This window comes from Tyto alba, unplaced genomic scaffold (assembly GCF_018691265.1).
Source record: "Tyto alba isolate M040663 unplaced genomic scaffold, T.alba_DEE_v4.0 Super-Scaffold_9, whole genome shotgun sequence".
NCBI lineage: Eukaryota > Metazoa > Chordata > Aves > Strigiformes > Tytonidae > Tyto > Tyto alba.
Window position 1 is genome coordinate 13,117,675 of NW_024881330.1, and position 20,692 is coordinate 13,138,366.

Genomic DNA, 20,692 nt, shown 5'->3' on the forward strand with positions numbered 1-20,692 from the left:
CCCAGGGTACCTGAATTTGGGCACTTAGAAATTATTACACCCCAAACGTGAGTCTGTCTTCAACAGTTCGGAAATAGGTCTCCCCATCTTCCAGGTTTGCCCCCTAGCAATATAACATCTGCACCCTCCTGAGAAGATTTTTGGATGCAAAAAGCAGTGTTTATTGTTGCAAGCCAAATGTCTCAAAGCAAGATGTGCCTTTTTAGATCAGCAGTGCTAGGCTATTATTTCCAAATATTTTGGGGATTCCTGGCTAGCCTTTCCATTCTAAGAACACAGTGTCATATCTACAGATCTTGTATTTTCCAGTGGTATCACTCAGCTATTTAATGAGCTATTTGTGGTCAGAAACCAGGTGATAAAACCACAAGTTGAACTAGCTGGCCTCAAAATTGAGCCAGCGTAATTGCAGACCAGTGTTGAGATAACAGCTCAGCATAAGGATGTCTGCTTTTTGTATGAAATAGATAGAAGCCCTTGACAATAACAACAATCCTTGGTATAAACCTCACTCTCTATTAACTACAAAGCCCATGTCACCATAAACTCACTTAAGATGCAAAACCATAACATCTGGCATCTGTATGAGTAGTCCAGCATTGAGTGCTCCTGTATTTTGTCTCTTTCTTTAGTACTTAATGACAGCCCTACCTCTCCAGCTATTTCACAGCAATCTGGAAGATCATGAAAAGGTATTTGGTTTAGCTTTGTCCCATAAGACAGTGCTATACAGCTCAGCCTACACGTGTTGAATGCAGTGATAGGAAGTCTGAGAGTTGTAGAGGACTTAGCTTGCTTGCGTTTTGGCTCTGTGATGCCTTTTTCAGCCCAGACTGCAGGGGTAAGAGGATCTTGGTGTCCAGCAAATCAAGGGGATCAGGAATGACTGTGATGCAGGGGATTGAAGACCCCAGAGGCAGCAGGGGTGAAAGAGATGGATATTTGCACAGGAAGGCAAGGGAAGAACGGAGACCAGGTCTTTGCAAGGTTACTCTTCATCCAGACTCGGACCAGGCCTTGGAGGGGGATGTCTTTTCAGCCATTTCATCCCAACAGTGCTGCTGCCACCGTTTGCTTGCTGCTGGGGTCCAGAGCCAAGACTTGGTCCTGGAGCTGTGCAGGAGGGCCCTCCAACAAGGGCAGTGTGCTCAAGCCACATTCCAGTGCTTCACACAGTCCATGGCGGCAAGGACAAACAAGCAAAGTAAAGACAAATGGACACAGCAGCTGCCATGCGGGATCAGGCCTACTGCCTGAGACACTGGAAAAAAATCAGAACCTTCGCCTTTATGACTTAACAACATACTCCAGTTGTCATGATTCATTTCCCACCTTTTGCACAAAAATAATTTTATTGGCTTTTATTGGAGCTTTCAAATTGCAAATCCACAATTCATGGTATGGTGAGATATATTAGGAGAAATAAGATTTCCTCCTCTATTTCACAGAGGCTCAATTGCAAGGTAGCACAAAAGTGAAAAACAAATGGTTTCAGAGGAATGTGTCACATGCTGTGGGGGTAGAGACTGCAGCACACAAGAGCCCAGTGCAGAGGGGTATGAGATGAAGAGGGACTCAAGGGTGCTCAGCATCTTTCCACATCACTGTCTTGCATTGCTGCATTTAACTAGTGCAGATTCAACCATGTAATTATGTTTTAATTTCTTGGTCATATTAAATACACTTCTAAAGGAAAATAGCCCAACAGTAAAACCCACATGTCTAATTGTAATACAATTACTCACACACCTAAATAATTCAGTTATATTTACTGTATACTTAGAATGTGAAATTTAGAAGAAATACTAAAAGCTATGATCAGCTAGGTGGGGTGGGATGGGATGCTTTCAGCCTGCCTTTAGCTGTCTGCTTCTGTGATCAGTGGAATGAGGAAGAGGCACTTTTAGAGCAATTCATCCCATCCAAAATAAGGCTCTAAAATGCTTTTTAAATCTAATGTATTTTTGCAGTGGAGGTTTCACTGACATCCATTTTTCAGAATAATGCAATTACCTGTGCTGTAGGCTAGAGGGGAATGCAGAGACTCATTGCACAGCGTTGACAGGCCAGGTTCTGGAAGTACCACACAAGCTTCCCATAGAAGTGGCCTCTGAGAATGATGCAGATGCCTACTTTTCTATTCCTGCACCTGTATAATTCCTGTTATCATCATTTCTAGGATTTATTTTTCTTGCCTTTTGATACTTTAAAATTTGCAAAGGGTGCTTACACTTTTTATGAGAGGAGCATGATGGAAAGCGTTTTCTCAAAGGTCACCTTTACAACATGTCTAACCATGGATGAGACTAGAGGAGATTTCTATGCCTACTTCAAATCCATAATCACTCATTTTAAGGCCAAGTGGAGTCATTAAGTTATCAAGCCTTGCCTTGTGCATGACACAGGCTGCAGCATTTTCTTCTGTATTCTTAGGTAGGATGAGGATTTTCACATTGACAACTGTGTAAGGTTTTATTCTTTGTTTTCTTTAATCCTCCATGATTTGTTCCCTTCTGCAGCCTTTCTCTTTTCCATTCCTCTCCCTCCACTCATCAAGCAGCAGCACTGTCCTTGTTGCCTCTCCTTAAAAAGGATCATTTGCTATTGCAGTGCCTGTGCCTGAGTCTTCATCATCCTGATCCCCCTCCTCCAGTGACCTCCATCACTTTCAAACTGTAGCTGAAAAAATTTCTTTCCATCTCTGCTTCTACCTCCCCCTGTCACCAACACTCACCTCATTTATAAGTGCATAAGACATCTATATAGAGCACAGAGCTCCTACTGAGAGGCGCAGGATGAATTCTGCACATGACACTAAATGAGATAATTTAACCTTAAGGGTTTTTTAATAAACCTTTTATTTCTAAATAATCATGCCATTATAAGGTAGTTGAAAAACAGTTCAAATAATTAATTACAAAACTATGCAAAGACTGAACTATACATTTATCTTTGTGTACAGATTTTGCTCTTAATATTTAATCATTTGTCTGTAATAATAAATACTTGACCAACAAATCAGTTCCAGCATAGCATTAATTAATTTGCTTTCAAACTCAGATTTAGGTGCATAATCAAACTTCCATTGTCAATAAAGCTGCAGCAGTATGCTAATGATAATATACATTAGGGCTGGGTCTGAATGGGCAGCCAAAGAAAACATTAAAACATTCTAAAAGAGTTCCAATTTCTGATACAAATTGTAATGTTTTCTTTTTACAAGGAATAAGATGAGTTTCAGGTTATTAATTCTGTATGTCTGACTTTTATTTTTAGCTGAAGTGTTTATATATGATTGGCTACAATGAGAGTAATAACCTATGCTCATCCTACAACTATTCTATGACTGATCGCACCTGGTAGTGTGTAGATGAAGAGCACCAGGAAAACAATGAGAATAAGCAGAATTATGCCGATGATGATGTACTTCTTGTAATTTCTCCAGATCAGGTGATACAAACACTTGAAAGGATTTACAAACCAAGAAAAGGATGTGTCTGGTCGGCTAAAGCAGAAGAAAGTAAAAGAGAAAAATTTTTATTAAGGCAGATCCAACTATTTCCAAAGCTACTCCACTGCAAAATTGATATTTGGGTATAAAAAGAACCTTCAACTCCTGGGAACCAACTAAAGAGTTTAGAGGAAACTTCCATGAGTTTCACATACTATTGGGTCACTCTTCTTCTATCCATCCCTGAGCCCAAGCTCCACACACCATTCAGAATGAAATTCCAGTTCCTACTTCATAACTACTCCAATTTAAGGCAAGATATAGGGTTCAAAATTACAGACAAGATCATGATAAACCCTAAAGAAGAAATATAGACATCCTGAACTTGAGTGCACAAGCTTTCTAATCATTGCAAGGAATTTAGCATTACAAAAGAAGTATTACAAAAAAATCTGATTGCTCAGTGATAGTCACAGTGCCGTAACAGTTGGAGCCAGCTCAGGCCTGGCATGTGCCCAAACCATCATATTTTCAGAAGGAGACTTATCTTCTGAAAACAGGAGATGAGATGAACCTCAAAATTTAGGTAGTTTGCCTGAGTACATAAAGAAGAGCCACCTTTTTCTGGTGGAGCATATCTGTACTCCACCATCCTAAGTTTTTTTCAAACATTACCCCATGTCTTATTCTCTTCCATACCAGGAGTTTTCTTCACACTGTACATAAAAGCTGACTGCATACAGAGAGGAAAACAACGTTTTCCTTAGGAAAAATGTTGGCATAATCTCTCCTCTGGAATGCCTGCCAGTTTGGGAGGTCAGTATTTCTCTGACTTCAACAGCCCAGCCCCTGCGATAAGCAGAGTCAACATCTGTCATCTTTGTATGATGAGATGACCTGATGATTATGGTGGTGTGGAGCAACATTAACACCTGTGAAACTGGGTGCAGGTCATATTTCTTATCCACTATCACCGTAACTGTGCAGATGGTGCAGCAGTAAGGACAATGAAATTAAGACTTGGGGTCACAAAAGGCAATGGCCGTGTCTCACTCCAGAAAACTGTTTAAGGAATTTAAGCAATGTTTTAGTCATCTGGAGAATTCATCATTCAGCATGTGAAAGTGAATGCCAATGTGACACAGTCTGTAAATCTAAAAAGCCAACAGAATATCTTTTAATTAAAGATTGTGTTTTATATTGAGGTGGAAATGACTTGGAAATAAATCAAGAAATAAGCCCTCCAGGTTAAAAGGAATTATTAAAAAATGGATACTCTAAAGAGTAAAACTTAATGAATCACAGACTTGAGTAACAAAACTATTAATCTGCATGTTCCGACTACTTAAGGGCTTTTCATAACCTTTAAAGACAGGGGAAAAAAAAGCCAGGCTGTTGCTCATTTAATTAATTTCCTTTGCATTGTAGGCAATAGGATTTGGTACCAGTTATAGCAGCATATTTATTATAATGGAGTGCATCCAGAAAAGCAACCTGTCTTGATCAACAGAGATGAAGAGATGGACAACCTCATGGTACTTCGGTCAACAGGAAATTACACTCGTTGCACCTTATTTCTCATTTGCATGTTTCTCTTTAGTTCCCAGACATTTGTCTACCTTTGCTCTGGTACATTAAAGAGTCTGCTACTGTCTAGTACCCCCTAGAAGGTAATTTTAGTTTTGAAATTACTTTGTTTCTTAATTAAAAAACTTAATTACACAAAGCAATTTCAAAATTTCTCTGCTTCTCTGTGTAAGCCTACATAATTATAAAAAAAAATGTGAACCTAATACTATCATAGAGATGGAGATCCTGACACAAATCTCCTTGAGATGCACTTCTTCCTGAACAGAACTCCTTTGAAGTGCAGAAACAGTTATCTGTTATTTCTCAGTTGATTTTGTCTACTCTGCATGTATGAACCACATATTCCATCATTCAGGGGCACTGAGCTGTTTATACCAGCTTTTTGGAACTGAGGCATGCAATGTCTTCAGCTATTAGTTTATCTTTCCAGTAAGTGAGTGTCTAGCTAAAATAATATTTGCTATCCACATGCCAATATTGATTTAGTAACCTTAGGATTTATTTTGCCTAACTTTAAAACTTAGGTGCCCAGCCTGGTCAGCTGTGGACTGTCTGAATGTAGAGAGGAAGGACCTTCTGGAGGACAACTGATCTCTTTCCCCAGCTCTCATCTTAAAATGTGTGTATTAAGCAAATGAGATGTCTCTCCCATCTATATATGAGCAGCTACAAAAGGAGCCTGAACAGCTTGCTTCTGACATGGGTAATGTCAAGTGAGACTAGCCCCACCCTAATTTCAATTTAATTAAGACATACATCTCAATTAAGAGTAGAACTATGTTGACTGATGTGTTGGCTGTATATTTCATTGTAAAAACCTAGATGTGGAGCCTCTCTGATTACTTAGTGCAAGATCTGGACAAAGCCTCTGGTTTTGTAGCCTCTGGGTTGAAACACCTCCAGGTTGGCTGTGGAGCAGAGAAGGGGGCTACCAGGCTAGTGACAACCTTTTGGCCCAACAGCATATTTGTAGATAAATATTTTTTAAATATGATTTGCCCTTGAGGTGAAAATACAGGGAACCCTGGAGCCCCCGACTGCCTGAGGTGCATGGACTGGCCCTGAAAAAATGAGAGGAAAATGAGACAGTGCCTTTGCACATCCTGTTGGCAACCTTCTGGACATATAATCCTTCTATTACACACTATACGACCTCTTAAAACTGCCTAGGTCGATTGCTTCCCACCACATGTATTTCAGAGCTATCCCAGTCCTCTCTCCTCTGTAAAACAGTGATTTAGTTTCCATTACTGGAATCTTTCAGACAGGCATCTGTCAGGCATAGCCTATCCTGCCTTTGGGTAAAGATGTTGGGTGAAATGATTGATTAGTCATTCCAAGGCTAATTTTCAACAAGTCTCTGATACCTCTAATTTTCAGGCTAGATTTATACCCTTGGTAAGGGTATTGGCAATTCTACCTTTACACTGTTTTTTTTCCTTTTTTGTGTTTATCCTGAGATATATATCAAACCAACGAGATTAAACAGAATGTGCAATGTTTACCATTATGATTAGCAATTGATTTTTAGAAGCTTTGGTAGCAGAAAATATAACATCAATTTCTCTCTCTTTTTATTTTTTTTTTAATCTAGTTCATTACTTTAGTAGAACAAAGTAGTTGAGCCAAAATAGATTATATGTACATTTTTTCTGAATGCCAGAATCTCAGCCAATAATATTTTTCTAATGTGACAAATACTGAAATATAAAATGCTCCTTCTAGATCATCTGCCTTTGTTAAACCACTTTAAATGTTCTCATTAAAAAACTTATGAGGAAAAATAAGCATTTTCATTCTTTGATAATGAATACAAAGAAATTAAAAATAGATCTTTTAAAGTCATATAATTCCTGTATGACCTGTTTTTCATTTTTATGTGCCTTTATATGCAAGTGATTAATTTATGCAAAAATATATGTATATATGCAGAGGTCAGTTTTCCACTGATATGTAGCAAGTGAGACACCTTTAAATGTGTGCAGATAATTCGTGGAATCATAGAATCGCAGAATCATTTAGGTTGGAAAAGAACCTTAAGATCATAAAGTCCAACCATTAACCTAACACTACCAAGTTCACCACTAAACCATGTCCCTAAGTGTCATGTGTACACATCTTTTAAATACCTCCAGGGATGGTGACTCACCTACTTCCCTGGGCTGCCTGTTCCAGTGTTTGATAACCCTTTTGCTGAAGCCATTTATCCTAATATCCACAATTCTTGCTTCCTAATACTAAGACTCTGCCTCCTAAGTCATATCTTAAAAAAAAAAAAAAAACAAACAAAACAAACAACAAAAAAAAACAAACAAACAAAAAAACCCAAAACTGGACATAGAAAATATTTCATACAGTCATTTTAAAGCACTTAAACATTAATGGCTTATAATTATCCTCTTAATTTAACAAATATAATCTGTCTGATCTTCATAGGTGACCAAACTGGGGTGTTAGGTGTATGCATAAGTTATGATGGTCTAAGAGGTTATAACATGACCGGTCAGCTCTGGAATGAGTCTGTGTGTGAACTCTAGCTGAGGACAAACATGCAGCAATGCAATTTATTTGGATTTCCAGAGGAAGGCATTTCAGCTAACCTGGAAGGTGCTGCCAACTACACGTGACAGCGGCCAGGTGATGCACAATTTGGACAAATGACTTGTTCAAGGTTACAGCAGGAAAGAGGAGAAAAGCCAGGAGAGGAGCAGAGAGGCCTGCTTTTCCCTGTTTCCTGCTGAATGCCCCTGCCCCAGCTTGTTTAATGAATATGCTGCTACTCACTTGGGTTTTTCCAAGGGTTCAGGCTCTTTTCGAGCTTTGCCTACCGGATTCTTCTCAGCTTCTTCTGCTGTGACCAAGTGAAACTCAGCTTCCACCTTGCCCTGGATCAGAGATCATATGTAAACATCCAATCCTGGATTATTATCACTAAATCACAGTAGGATTCAGCTCGTGGATAAATTGTGGAACCAGCTGAGGGCAAAGGAAGTTGATTAAAGTAAAATAAGATAGTTTTTGCAATTAAAGAGAAAGCACAAAGGAAAACCCAGGCACCAAATTCCTGACATGCTCAAAGACTGTGAGGAAAGAGAGGTAAGATGTTTTCTTCCACACCCATATATTAATTTTCTGCTTCCTAAATGTCCTGGTTTGGGCTGAAATAGAGTTAATATTCCTTTTCGGGAACTAGAAGAGTGTGTTTTGGACTTAGCTTTGGGTTTGGTATGAGAAGTATGCTGATAGCACACTGATGTTTTCAGCTGCTACTGAGACTTCAAGGACTCTCTGACTCCCCATGTTCTGCCTGCGCGCAAGTGCACAAGAGGGAGCACGGCCAGAGCACCAGACCCAAATTGGCCAATGAAATATTCCATATCATGGAACATCATGCTCACTATATAGAGGAGGGGTGGTCTGGAAGGAGCTCTCTCTCTCTTCTGGGATTGTGATTGCAGGATCTTGGTATTTCGGGGTCGCCATCCAGGAATGGGCTGGGTATTGGTCAGCAGGTGGTGAACAATTACATTGTGTACTGCCCATTTATATTTTCTATTACTGTCATTGTTCTCATTTTATTACCATTATTAAACTGTTCCTATCTCAACCTGCGACTCTCCCTTTACCCCTCCAATTCCCTCCCCCATTCCCAAGGTGGGGGGGGAATGATGGGTGATTGGTTGCAGGGTGGTTGTCTGCCGACCAGGCTCAAACCACGACAATAAATTATAATGTAATTCAAGTGAGAAGATCTGTCTTCTATCTATCACATGTCCTGGCAGAGCTGAATGACCGAGCTGGAAGCTGCATTGCTGACATGGACAAAGTGAAGTCCACCAATGGGGGAAAATTCAGCCAATCACAAGTGCTGGAGCTGTTGAGCTATGGGGTCTCAGCTTACAAAATGAAGATGGCTAGAAATGAGAGCTGTGTGCAGAAAATATCATGCAGTGCTAGAGCTCTGTTCAGGATAAAAGAGTAGTGGTCTGGCAGGTGGATGCAGAGTAAATTTTCTTGATGGATGGCCAGAAGACGATACACAGGGATGTGACAAATGGACAACAGTTCAGCACCAATTTACTGATAATTTCTAGAATTAGGAAAAGTCATAATGGAATATAAAAGCTGGTTTACTGATTGTTTTCATTGTGACAAGACATTAAAGCTTGTTGAGTGACTAATAAAATACTAGCACTTATAAAAGATCATGTCTGCTACACCTTGCAGTAGTAATATGTAATCTGAGTTATTTGGACTCTTAGTATCAGCTGTAACTTTTGCTATGAATGTTAGAGCTTCCTAAATATGGGTTAAATATTTGTTTTCCCCTTGCACTCACAGCAGCAATTCTGATGATAGTTCTGTCTGTGTTAGATTACAGAAACATTCTGTCTTTTCCCTGTTTATCCAGGTACATTCTTCAGTGCTATCTCCACTGTAGAATTAATTATGCCAAAGGAAAACAAAAATTAAGATTTCTGAGATTTAAAGATTCCAATAACAATTAAGAGTGGGTAAACCAAATCAGCTTCATAAAATCTCTGATGGATGAAAACCAAACAAATGGCTTTTCATGTATTTGTTATTTTCCTAGCCCACGACATTGTGGATATCAAAAACTAAAGTGTGGTTATCTATGGCCAGTGGCTGTGATTCAGCACAAAACTGGGTGGAAAGAAGGATGCAGATAAAAGGGATCAGTGTGGAAGACAAGGGGACCAAGAGATAAAAGTGAACTGGGAAATAGAGAATCAATTGTACTAGAGTTGAGAAAATGGATATAAAGCAGGGATTTGGGAGTGAAGCCCATTCACTAAATCCATGGAAAGTACACAGTTACCTTCAATCTGAAGAATACAATGAACTTGAAGATGGCAGTTTTTATTAAAATATTTTTCTTGCTGGAATGCACACCATATGAAGGAAGGGTGAGCTTTAGGAAAACCCTTGGGAATCAATGAAAGACTAGAGAGGGAAGGAGATCTCCTAAAAAAGGGTCAAAGCAGGTGAATTTGTAGAGGGCTATACTACAGGAAGGTAGCTCTTGGTCTGTGTCCCCACAGGGATCTGGATGAACCTAAAAAGACTCCAACCATACTAATCCCAGGACTTGGCTGCAGGGATGCCTGAGTTTGGGTCCAAGCTCCTAAAGTGCACTGTGGCCATGTAAGCACATCAGCTTGGGTTCTCCTTCACTTGCTAACAGAGTTGTTCATGCTCTGTTTCACGTAGATGGGCCCCAAAGACAATGTACAGTGTTAACTATTGGGATGTACTTCATGACTAGATACATGCACTCCACCTAGGAAACAGGATCAGAGCTGCCTTTCATCTACACTGAGTATCCCTATACTGCTGTAACAGTATAAAGGAGTCTTAAAGACAAGGAAAATGGAGAAGTTGTGTTAAATGCTGAGAATTTCAGTGTAGTTCCAGATTATATACAGAAAGCACTATAACATTACAAAGAGAAGCTGCAGCAGAAAACCCTGAGATAAATGGCTGGGTACACACTGAGTGGGATTTACACCCTGCTGCAAGCCTTGTTATGCTAGAGGCTTCAGGTAAATGAAAACTTGTGTGGTAGCATTTATATTCCTTTTGGGAGGATACTTCTAACATAACAAGTCTTGCTGAGTTTGGAGGGAAGCTGTCATTGTCCTTTGCATTCCTTTATACCAGTTGTATCCTGCCACTAAATCAAAAAATATTGGCTTATTAAGCACACTCTAACAAGAAGAGGGGACTGTGCTCTTTCTGCTTGAGATGTGTCACTAGCAAGGAAAATTATGGTAGACTCCAAAATCAATTCCTTCACCATGGTTGAAACAAGAAATAAATAGTAAAGAAATAAATAACCAGGTGAGATTCCTCTCAGGATTTCCTCAGCTGACATAATGTTGGCTGGAAGCACCTTATTTTCCACTCTACCCATCCAGTGTGCTGGGAGATGAAGAAAGCAAAGAAAAACTATGAAGTGCTCTGGTTGCCTGGGATTATCTGAACCAAATCTATGGGGAACGACTAAAGCATTCAGAGGATTCCTATGGATTGACAGTGATGCTTGTTCTTCAGATGCCATATCCAAAATTAACATCTGTCTGTCTCAGGATCTCCGCAGAGCATATCAGTCTCAGAGAAAAGCGGTTCATCTGTAGTGAGCTGCCTACCGTGAGCTCCCCAGCCTTGATGAAAGGCCACCAGCCTCTGATGCGCTTCTGCTGAAATATGGAGATCTTGTTTTCTTCACTTGCTGCCATAACTATGCCTGTGTCACAGCTCTTGGCTGTTTTTGCTGCTTGAGGGAACCCATTCAGGTTTAATTCAAGAGTACCTGGAGGGAGAAGAACCCATTTAGGTTTAATTCAAGAGTACCTGGAGGGAGAAGTAATGTGACAACACTCAGAGACCAGACAGATACTACAGCATTCAAACAACAGCTTCCAGATGAGATATATGGAGCAATGCAACATCCTGGGCTCAAACTTCAGAGCTGTGGATCTCTCTGTACTGTCAGTCATTCATTGGTATTGCCCTGACATCATCTGATCTGAGTTTCTAATATCCCCTCTCCAAGAAATGTGTAAGTTTGCAGTGTGGTGCTTCGGAGAAAGACAAGCAAAAATTGGGTCTCAAATTCCACCTCTACACAGTAGAGGTCTGGTGAGACCTCAGGTGAAGTTCAGGCAGATCCATTGCATACTTACCCAAGAAATCATCTGAAGAGAGTCTTTCAAAGTCCCACACCTGAAGAACCAGCTCAGCAGGTATTTTGCGCTCTGTCTTTTCCAAGGAAAATATATTTTCTCTTTTACTAACCACCATTTGCTTCTCTGCTGGGAGATAGTGAAACGGGAACACAAAGCGCCAGTTGAAGTTGCCCTCTCCTGTCAAGGAATTGTAATGTACATCTGTCTCCTGCTTGTCGTCTTCCAGACCCTTTATCCACCTGTGGCAAGCACACAGTGGAAAGCAACGCTGTCACCACAGAAGCTTGAATCATGGTTGCCGTTTTTTGGTTTCAGGCATGATCATGTATTGATTCCTTCTCACTAGGAGGCAACACACTGTTCAGGACCATGACACACAGCAACAGTCCTGGCTCAGGGATCTCAGTCACCTGCCAGCCGTGGTACAGGCTGCAGCAATGGCCAACAGCAATCAAAAGCTGAGTGAATACATGATTTTTATTTCAATCAGACCCCAAAATAGCAGTTGGCCATTTGCTATTGGCCAAGACATCTGAATTCTTTGAGACAAAGTCAGCATCAGTCATTTATCCACTACTAATCAGCCTGTATTTATGTTGTCCCACACTAATGAATTCTGTGTCAATGTCCCAAGATTGATTCCAGTGCTCAGTATTACAGTCTAAATTGTTTGCAGTTGCTGTTTGGGTGTATAAACATGGCATAAGTATGGCTGGAGAAGTTTCTCTGTTTTTTCTTGTGATTTCCTCTTGGTTTCTGCTACAGTGTGCACAATATCTTATGTGCAATGCTATGGTACAAAAGGACAATGGTTTCCTAAACGTCTATTCTGAAGAGCTCCACTGAGGTAATGATCCATCTAGGTATATTTTAGTTCTGAAGATGATTCATGACAGCTTGAGTAAAGATTAGCATTTCTGCGCTGCATCCAAAGAGTGGATTTTTCCTGCAAGCTCCATTATTTCAAAAAGGAATTAGGAAAACCGGTAACAATCCCAAACACAGCACTGTCCCCAGTGCAGATCGAAGCCTGGTGACAGATTCAGTGCCATGTGCACTGTCTGAACATAATGAGGTTTGTGTCTTCATCATTAAGACATAGAAACAAGAAGTTTTCTGCTCCTGGCTTTCCCTGTCAGACCACTCTGGCATTGATAGCGATGCCCTCATGTTACCAGACAGCTCAGCACAAAGGTGGGCTCCCAATTCTTCCCTCAGTTTTGTGCTCTCAGAGCTGCTCTGCTGCTACTCTGAGCATGTTTATGCTAGGTCGGATATATCTGTGTGAACGCCAGTGATTTCAGAGTAGTTCCTCTCAGGGAACTGCAAGGGGAGGTTTGCTCAGCCAGTGTGTGCAATAACCACACCTGCAGCACGCTGGGGGCCATACGGTTGTGTTAGTGTGTACTTCACCTGGGCTAAAATCACCTGCTCTAAAGGAGTGGTACGACTCCTAGTGCCCCACAGATTGGTCAGAGCTAACACTAATCTCCCTACGCTCTTTACACAGGAATAAGAGCTGCTACCAGATTGCCCTGTCCTTAGGCTTACTTTTTAGTTTTTATTATGTTCCTGTGATTTTCAGAACCTGAAAGTGGAAAATATCCTCCCTTCCCTGCTCCATCTGTCCCAGTGGTCCCTCCTGCAGCTCTTTGCATTTGGTCATTGTCAATACTGCAACAGTTTTTTAGGGGGATTCAGTTTTCCATATGCCTAGTGCTCTACAAATTCAGATTTTTCCAGGACTCCACGATGACACAGTTCATACTGACATATTAATCTCACTCTCTAGTGGTAGAAATACAGCAAAAAGTCTAAGACTAGTCTTGCACCTGATATTTCCAATACTTCCTACTGTCACATATGCCATAATTTTCCCCCACCCCTCTCTGGTACCTGCATTCAAATCCTGCTCAGAAGAAGAAAGTGCAAAGCAGTACTCCAAAACAGGCAAATAATTTTAAGAAGTAACCTGCTGCAATCTCAGGAAAGATCTGGTTTGAGTGTCAAGCTCCCCTTTTGCTCTCTCTCTTTTCATTTTATTTATGTGCTATGGTTTACTGATTCTACCATCTGTGATTAACATCTGTGAAGCTTTAACAGACATTTTGACTGCATCAGGAAGGAGATGGAGAACAGAGAGTGTCCATGGGGTGTTATCCCCAGCGTGGTCATGGTCATTCATCCACACATGTTCCCCACATGAGGTTTCCATTAGAAAATATTTCCATTAGAAATAGTCTGGCAAATAGCTACTTTCTTGTTTTTAATGTGATCATAATTACTTTTTCTCTGATCATGTCAAATCTCTCTGCATCTGTTTTAGCTCTTACAGTTCAAATCCTGTAAGAGTTTGATTTCTGTTGGCTAAACCAGGCTTGGTTTTCCTGCACCATCTCTGCCTGAGCTAGTATAATTTTTACAGTTACTTGATTTTATGAGGGAAAAAAAAAAAAAAAAAAAAAAAGAGAAGCAGCAGTATCCGATATTGATGAGTAATTTGGGCAGGCATTTAGAACAAAGTGCCAAGATCACAGAAATAGCTTACAAGATATTCTTAGAACATAATTATTTCTTCTGATTTTTGATTGAAATGTTACATGTTCTTTTGAAACCAAGTCCTGAAGAACTTACCCTTTTACATAGATATCACTTGATTTTTGCCCGGTGAAGATATTTTCATCTTCTAGAATTACATCCTCTGTGTTCCAGATTATTACTCTCAATTCATAGCTGAAAAATAGAAGAAAGTAGGCCTGTGTGTACTCAAGCTCTGGTCAAACACTAATGTAAACATCTATGAAATCATGCTTTTATAAAGTGAGAAATATTGTATTTGTGTAAAACTCTTAAAATAGCATCAGCCTCAAGCTGCTTCTGTTTACTCTTCTGTGATAGAATGGGGCTGGTGGCTCCGCTCAACTTTTGGAGCATGCTGGACAACAGCATAGTTACTGCCAGCTTCAGAGGGATGGAAAATTTCTTACTTTTTATGTGCCTGTTTCTTTTCAATTCTTTTCACAAAAATGCTGCAATGAAACAAGGAAAAGTTGATCTGAACATCATAAAACCAGTCTTCAAAACAGTGAGCAGTTTGCTAATAAAAAACAGAGCTCCCTGGGAGGTGCTTTTCAGAAGAAATATCTATAAATATTATATTTGGTGCAGTCCAGTGCATTAAAAAGAAACACTGTTTAAAGATATTTTCCTTTAAACAAGTGCAATCATATTTTGAAACATCTTTAGTGAAAGGAATAAAAGTTTTCCCATTGTTTCCACTCCCTATATGCAGATATTTATGGTGGCCATCCAAAGCTCTAGAAGCTTGAACTGAAATACAGATGTTGCAGGTGACATAAAAAAATTAATACTCAGAAAATTAGGTATGCCTTGAGTCATTGTATAAACCGCAAAATATAAAAAAAAAACCCTAAACAAACATCAAAATAAAACAACCCCAAAACAAACAAACAAAAAAATAACAAACCCCCCTACAAAAAAACAACAAAACCAACAAAAACCCCGACTATTTTGAGATCACCAACCTGATTTTTCTGATATTACATGTGTTGTCTTGGAAAAAGCTTCAATCTTAGGTGTGAAACAGTTTGCCCCAGAAGTTACCAGATACCCAGATATTAGGTCATGGAGCTCTTAGGGAGATGTCAACGATGAAAACCAAGCTTCTGCACTATTCAAAGAAGCTTTCACCTGCAATGCTCCATCAGAGCCTTGTCCAGCTGAAGATCATCAACAAGAAATATTTTCACAAAATCTGTGAAGTCTTATGGAGTCTGGAGCCTGTTTTGCTGCAGAAAATATTAATTTCTCAGCAAAATGTGTAACTAGTGTTTACAAGTTTACTTTCTTTCATGTAATTAATGGTTTAGCAGTATTTTTCCCTGATTTTGTAGGCTACAAAAACAGCAGCAACAATTTGGGTTTGTGAACATGGTTAGTTTTAAATCTTTTTGGATTGGAAAATGATTGTTGTTAGGGAGCTTTATAGAAAGTTCTGGTCTGAAGCAAGTAATTGTTACATAGACTCTTATTTTTGTCAAATCTTGTCTTTTGTAAAAGGAAAGGAAAAGAAACAGGCTTGTATTACATTGTTTCTTGTTCAAACATAAATAATACAGGAATAGTACCTGCTGTTTCTTCAGACATAAAACTGTCAGGAAAGGTCTTGCTAAAATATTGGAATAAAGCTGATATAGGATGGGCTGAGAACTCTGTTGCTCATTTTTGTGTTTCATTTACATCCAATTACCTTGATGAACTATGTGTAGTGTTACATATAAAGCAGCATATAAAATATCTCTAGGAATCTAAAAGAAAGTTATTCCAAACACATCTCTTTTATCTGTTGCTGCTTTATGTGTTTCTTGATCTTATATTTGAACAAAGTGCTAGAAAGCCAACAGGTGTAACACTATTGCATCAGATTAAAGCTCTCAAACTGGGTCAAGTAAGTTATCTAGCTGAAAGAGGTAGTGAAACCACAATTGTTTCTTTCAGCTCAACAAGTGGATGATAACATCAGAATTATTAAGGGACTCTTGTCTTTAGCCCCCTGCAATCTCTATATGAAAAAGGTATATCTTTCTAAAAGAGGTGGGTGATAGCCCTTGATGAAAATATCACCAACATTTCTTTGAGTTGTTTAATGGAGGAGACCAAACTAGATGTTCTCACTTGACTTGAAGTCATGTGAACCTAATAAAACTTTTCTCAGGATCACAGAAGTTTGTTCTGATTGTTCTTTTTATAGTTCTTTCCAGACACTTAAGAAAAACTCAGTCTTTCAAGACTTATGCCACTGTGCTGGGAGGAAAGCACAGAATATTACCCTTTGGGTTTTCTTGGTGAAATGTCCACTGGGGGTCCTGGCAGAGGCATATCTTTAGGAAACATGTCGACCCACATCTGTACACGACCCTTGAAAACAAAGATTTAACATCTCTGTAACCTTATTTTAGAGAGACTTTAAAAGGCTTTAAATGTAGTTCTGATGTCCAAAACTTCTATATGCACCAACTAGTTCACTATCCTGTAGCTATGATTTCATCTATAAGCTTACTAGACAATATAATTTTTCATACACATATTCTATCAACCTCTCAGGAATTTGGTGAAGTTGGAATTCAGCTCAAACATTGGCAACTTCAAGGTAAAATCATTATAAAAATAGTATGTGATGAATGGAAAAAAAGAACCAGAGTCTAAATACAAGCAGAATTTTTGCTGACTTAATAAAATAAAGCATTTTAAATAATGAAAATATGCAGTTACACCTTGTGTGATTACTGTGTATTTAGGTAATTGGCTGTATACATACATGCGTGACAATTTTCAAGTTGATACTGTACAAAGTCTCATGTATAGTACAACATCTGGATGCTGTCTCTGTAAGTTTGCAGATACAAATAGAAACCATAATAACTGGGGGAAAGGAAAACTGCTCCTGGGTCTACCATCAGCACCACTGCTGAGCTGCTCTACCTGTTCCATGCCTGGCTTATCCTTATGGTAGAGAGGTCGAGTCTCAATGTGCTCTGGGACCAGTTTGTATCCAGCTCCAGTGATTTCTTCCCAAGAATGTAAAACCTTTAAGGAGAGATGTTCATATGATTCAACTGGCTCCTCTATAGGAAAGAGAACAAAGAAACCAAAGAGAGCTGAATTATAATGGTGAACCCTTTGGTAATATGTGCCATTAATTATTAAAGATGGTCATTTAAAATTTGTTTGAGTTAAAAGGAAGCTTTTATGAATCCCAGCTAAGTAAAGAAGGGTCTTGACATCCATTTAGTTCTTGTAAATAAGGGTACCCACCAGGGTAACTAGAAGATTAGCACTTAGGCAGCAGTTTATCTGTAAAACACTGTGAATCATTCCACTATTACAGCAGTAATTTCCAACAGAAAGATGGAAGAAACCTGTGAACTACCCTTTTATCAGAAAATTGCAAATGTGAGGCTTTTTCACAGCTCATGAAAGGCAAGGAGACTTGGATTGTGATGGAGCTGGCAGTAAATAGGCACTAGTAGTTACATCTACACCACATTTTGCCTTGTGATGGCAACAGCAAAGACCCTTCTGGAGAACGAAATTACATCTTAAGGGAATAGGGTTGAAGTGCATGGGCAAGAACATGTCACCTCCTGACCAGCTCAGCTTGGCCACTGGAGGAAGGGAGACCTCAGAGAATGGCACCTCAAGGAAGGACCAATGCTAATACTGAAGGTAGGGTGGATATTGGAAAGCACAGAAAGAATTTTGAGCTCCTGAGCTTCTCTTTCTTCCCTTTTTGTGTGTTCTCCACACAAAAGGAACTCAGATTTTTGAAGAGGGATATCTCCTAGATTAGGAGAGAAGTACTCAAGTGAGAAGAAAATTCACAGCAAACTGTTATCACTTTTCCTATGTTGCTAACTCTGATTTGCTGGTAGGTGACAAAAGGTTTGTTTAGAATTTAAACAGCAGGTATTAAACCCTTCCTAGAGAGCAAGAAAGGATGACCCTGTGGTTCCCTCCTGTGCACTGACATGTGTTTGAGATGTGATGTATTTAATTTATTTTTAGCCAGCTAAAATCAAGGTCTTTAGCCTGAGCTACAACTTTAGCTTGAGGCTACAGGCAGCCTCAAAAGCATGGACATAGAATGTCTCTCTAAGATACCTTTCTAAAGATTGTTTTCACTCTCTGAAGATGCCTATTTCTTCCCATTGGCTACAGGTAGTCTTAGACTACCTGGGAGTAGTAGTCAAGCAGTTGGACTAGATGAGCATTGTAGGTCCCTTCCAACTTCTATTCTATTCCATTCCATTCCATTCCATTCCATTCCATTCCATTCCATTCCATTCCATTCCATTCCATTCCATTCTATTCCATTCTATTCTATTCTATTCTATTCTATTCTATTCTATTCTATTCTATTCTACTCTTCTTTAACATCTGTGCTCCTAGAGAAAAGTTAAATTATTCTTTCCCTTGCAATTTAAAGCTGGAGGTAAGGCCCATAAGTACAATTTTCTCCACCTGTAACTTGGAAATGGTACTGCTTCCCCTTCTCACTACTCCTCTAGAGCTCAAATTTTATGGTCTTTGTTAGTTTTACAGATCCAAATTATGACCAGCACAGAAACCCATCAGGAAATAAGGACCCAGATGTACTTGTCAGAACAACAATCTGGATAAGAATTATGCAGAAGACTGCTGTAAACTAGTCCTTTATAACATGTTGAAAAACTGGTGTACATAAGTACTTTGGACTTTGCCATCTGGTTCTGTATTTCCTTGCTTCTGGTTTCTATCATCTTGTCTGATATTTGTTTGTTTGAAGCTCATCTTAGTGAACCATGATTTTGTTCAAGAGATCCTGTTGCTGGTAGTCAGACTCAGTCATCTGCTGATGACGAAAACAAACAGCAATACTAGAGTCAAAAATCTCTCTCAGGCCAAGAAACCAAAAATGGATCAACTCTTCTCTCTTCAACTATGCTACCTTAACAGCCTTCTACTTGGGGTATGAGCTATATTTTGTAGCTGCCAAGGGGAATATTCTCAAAGATGTAAAAGCACACATAAGGGAGTAAAGGTTTCCCTACACTGCCACGGTGTCCACTACTGTCTCCAAGACCAGCTCCTTCTGTTATTCCCTGAAAGTCTCCATCCTCACATCTCTTTTCCTTACCCTAAGTATAAAACTGAATCATGGAATAGTTTAGGTTGGAAGGGACCTTCAAAGATCATCTCATCCAAACCCTGCCACGGGCAGGAACATCTTTCACTGATAGCTTTGTCCCACTCAACTCCTATGTGATATGGATACTCAACTTACTGGTAGCTTTGACCTCTTTTTAAAGCAAGTTCTCTCCTGCCCTCTGGATTCATGGACCCCACAGATACCTGAATTTACACAACACTGTGTTAGTGCTTCAGAAGAGCACTCAGAATGGTAATAATCAAGAAGAGGAAAAAAATCAACAGAGGAAAGCCAAGTAGGTAAGGTAGGAGTGGCAGGTCCTGGAACCTAACTGTGGTCAAACAGAGACTTGTCTGATCTTGAGTAACTCACTTCACATCTGTATTTCCCTTCTCCCTTCTTCTTACTGCTTCTTTTAGTTTAGACAGAGAATGCATTTTTTTAAAAAAGACTCTCACTGACTTCCCATGCTTTGATTTGCTGAGTGAAAGGATTTCAAAGCATGCAAGCTACACTCCTTTCAAACCAAACTAAGCCAGAAGACATGTTCCAAGAGGGTCCCCTGCACTCCAGCCAGTTCTATCCTTGGGATCAGGTGGGATCTGGTCCAAAGTATCCCCTAACACCTACTATGGGGATGTCAGGTCATCAGCAATAACTGTCTTACCCTACAGATTTTCTGCAAGCTACAGCAATAGCCAACATAGACACAGCCTTCATCATCACAGTTATATGACTATTTCAAAGCAGAGACAGGTTCCAGTAATGTGACTTTAATGTGCATAGCACAACAGGGCCCCAGCTACAGCTTGGGCAGGCTCCTGATACTGCTACAATGAAGTTGAAGAATGACGAACTACTTCATTACCATTCTCATCTTCTGTGAAGACTGTTTGTCCCTTAAAGACTTTTGTTCCTACTTGTATCTCCCCTGGCCGCATGAAGGGTCCATTTATCCTGTAGTCCTTACACAGCTTAGTGAGGATCTCGCTTGGCTTGGTTGCATCTCGCCACGCATTGTACCCTTCTCTGCAAGAAGTGAACAGAGAGTGAAGAGAAATGGGTGAAGTTTTCTTTCAGCAAAGTGCACTGGCAAATCAGGACTCCCCATGTAGAGATTCGCTTCATGGTCAGTGGCCCTGACATCTGCTCAGCCAAAATTTCCTTTGAATTGTCCAGCACTACGTCTTACTTGAGACACCCCCTCTGTCTGCTCAAGTCCTGGGCCCAACC

At 39.8% G+C, this 20,692-nt stretch overlaps 1 protein-coding gene across 1 annotated transcript in view; it reads right to left on the reverse strand.

Annotated features, from left to right (window-relative positions):
- Positions 1–3,003: 3,003 nt before the first annotated feature.
- FER1L6 (fer-1 like family member 6) overlaps positions 3,004–20,692 on the reverse strand; it is a 75,522-nt gene continuing 57,833 nt past the window's right edge. The window contains exons 34-41 of the mRNA XM_009973063.3: positions 20,328–20,488; positions 17,254–17,396; positions 16,601–16,689; positions 14,386–14,484; positions 11,749–11,990; positions 11,212–11,375; positions 7,826–7,926; positions 3,004–3,505 (exon numbers count right to left, since the gene is read on the reverse strand). Of these exons, the coding sequence (XP_009971365.3) occupies positions 3,325–3,505; positions 7,826–7,926; positions 11,212–11,375; positions 11,749–11,990; positions 14,386–14,484; positions 16,601–16,689; positions 17,254–17,396; positions 20,328–20,488 (1,180 nt within the window). The 3' untranslated portion in view covers positions 3,004–3,324. The remainder of the gene's footprint in view (positions 3,506–7,825; positions 7,927–11,211; positions 11,376–11,748; positions 11,991–14,385; positions 14,485–16,600; positions 16,690–17,253; positions 17,397–20,327; positions 20,489–20,692) is intronic.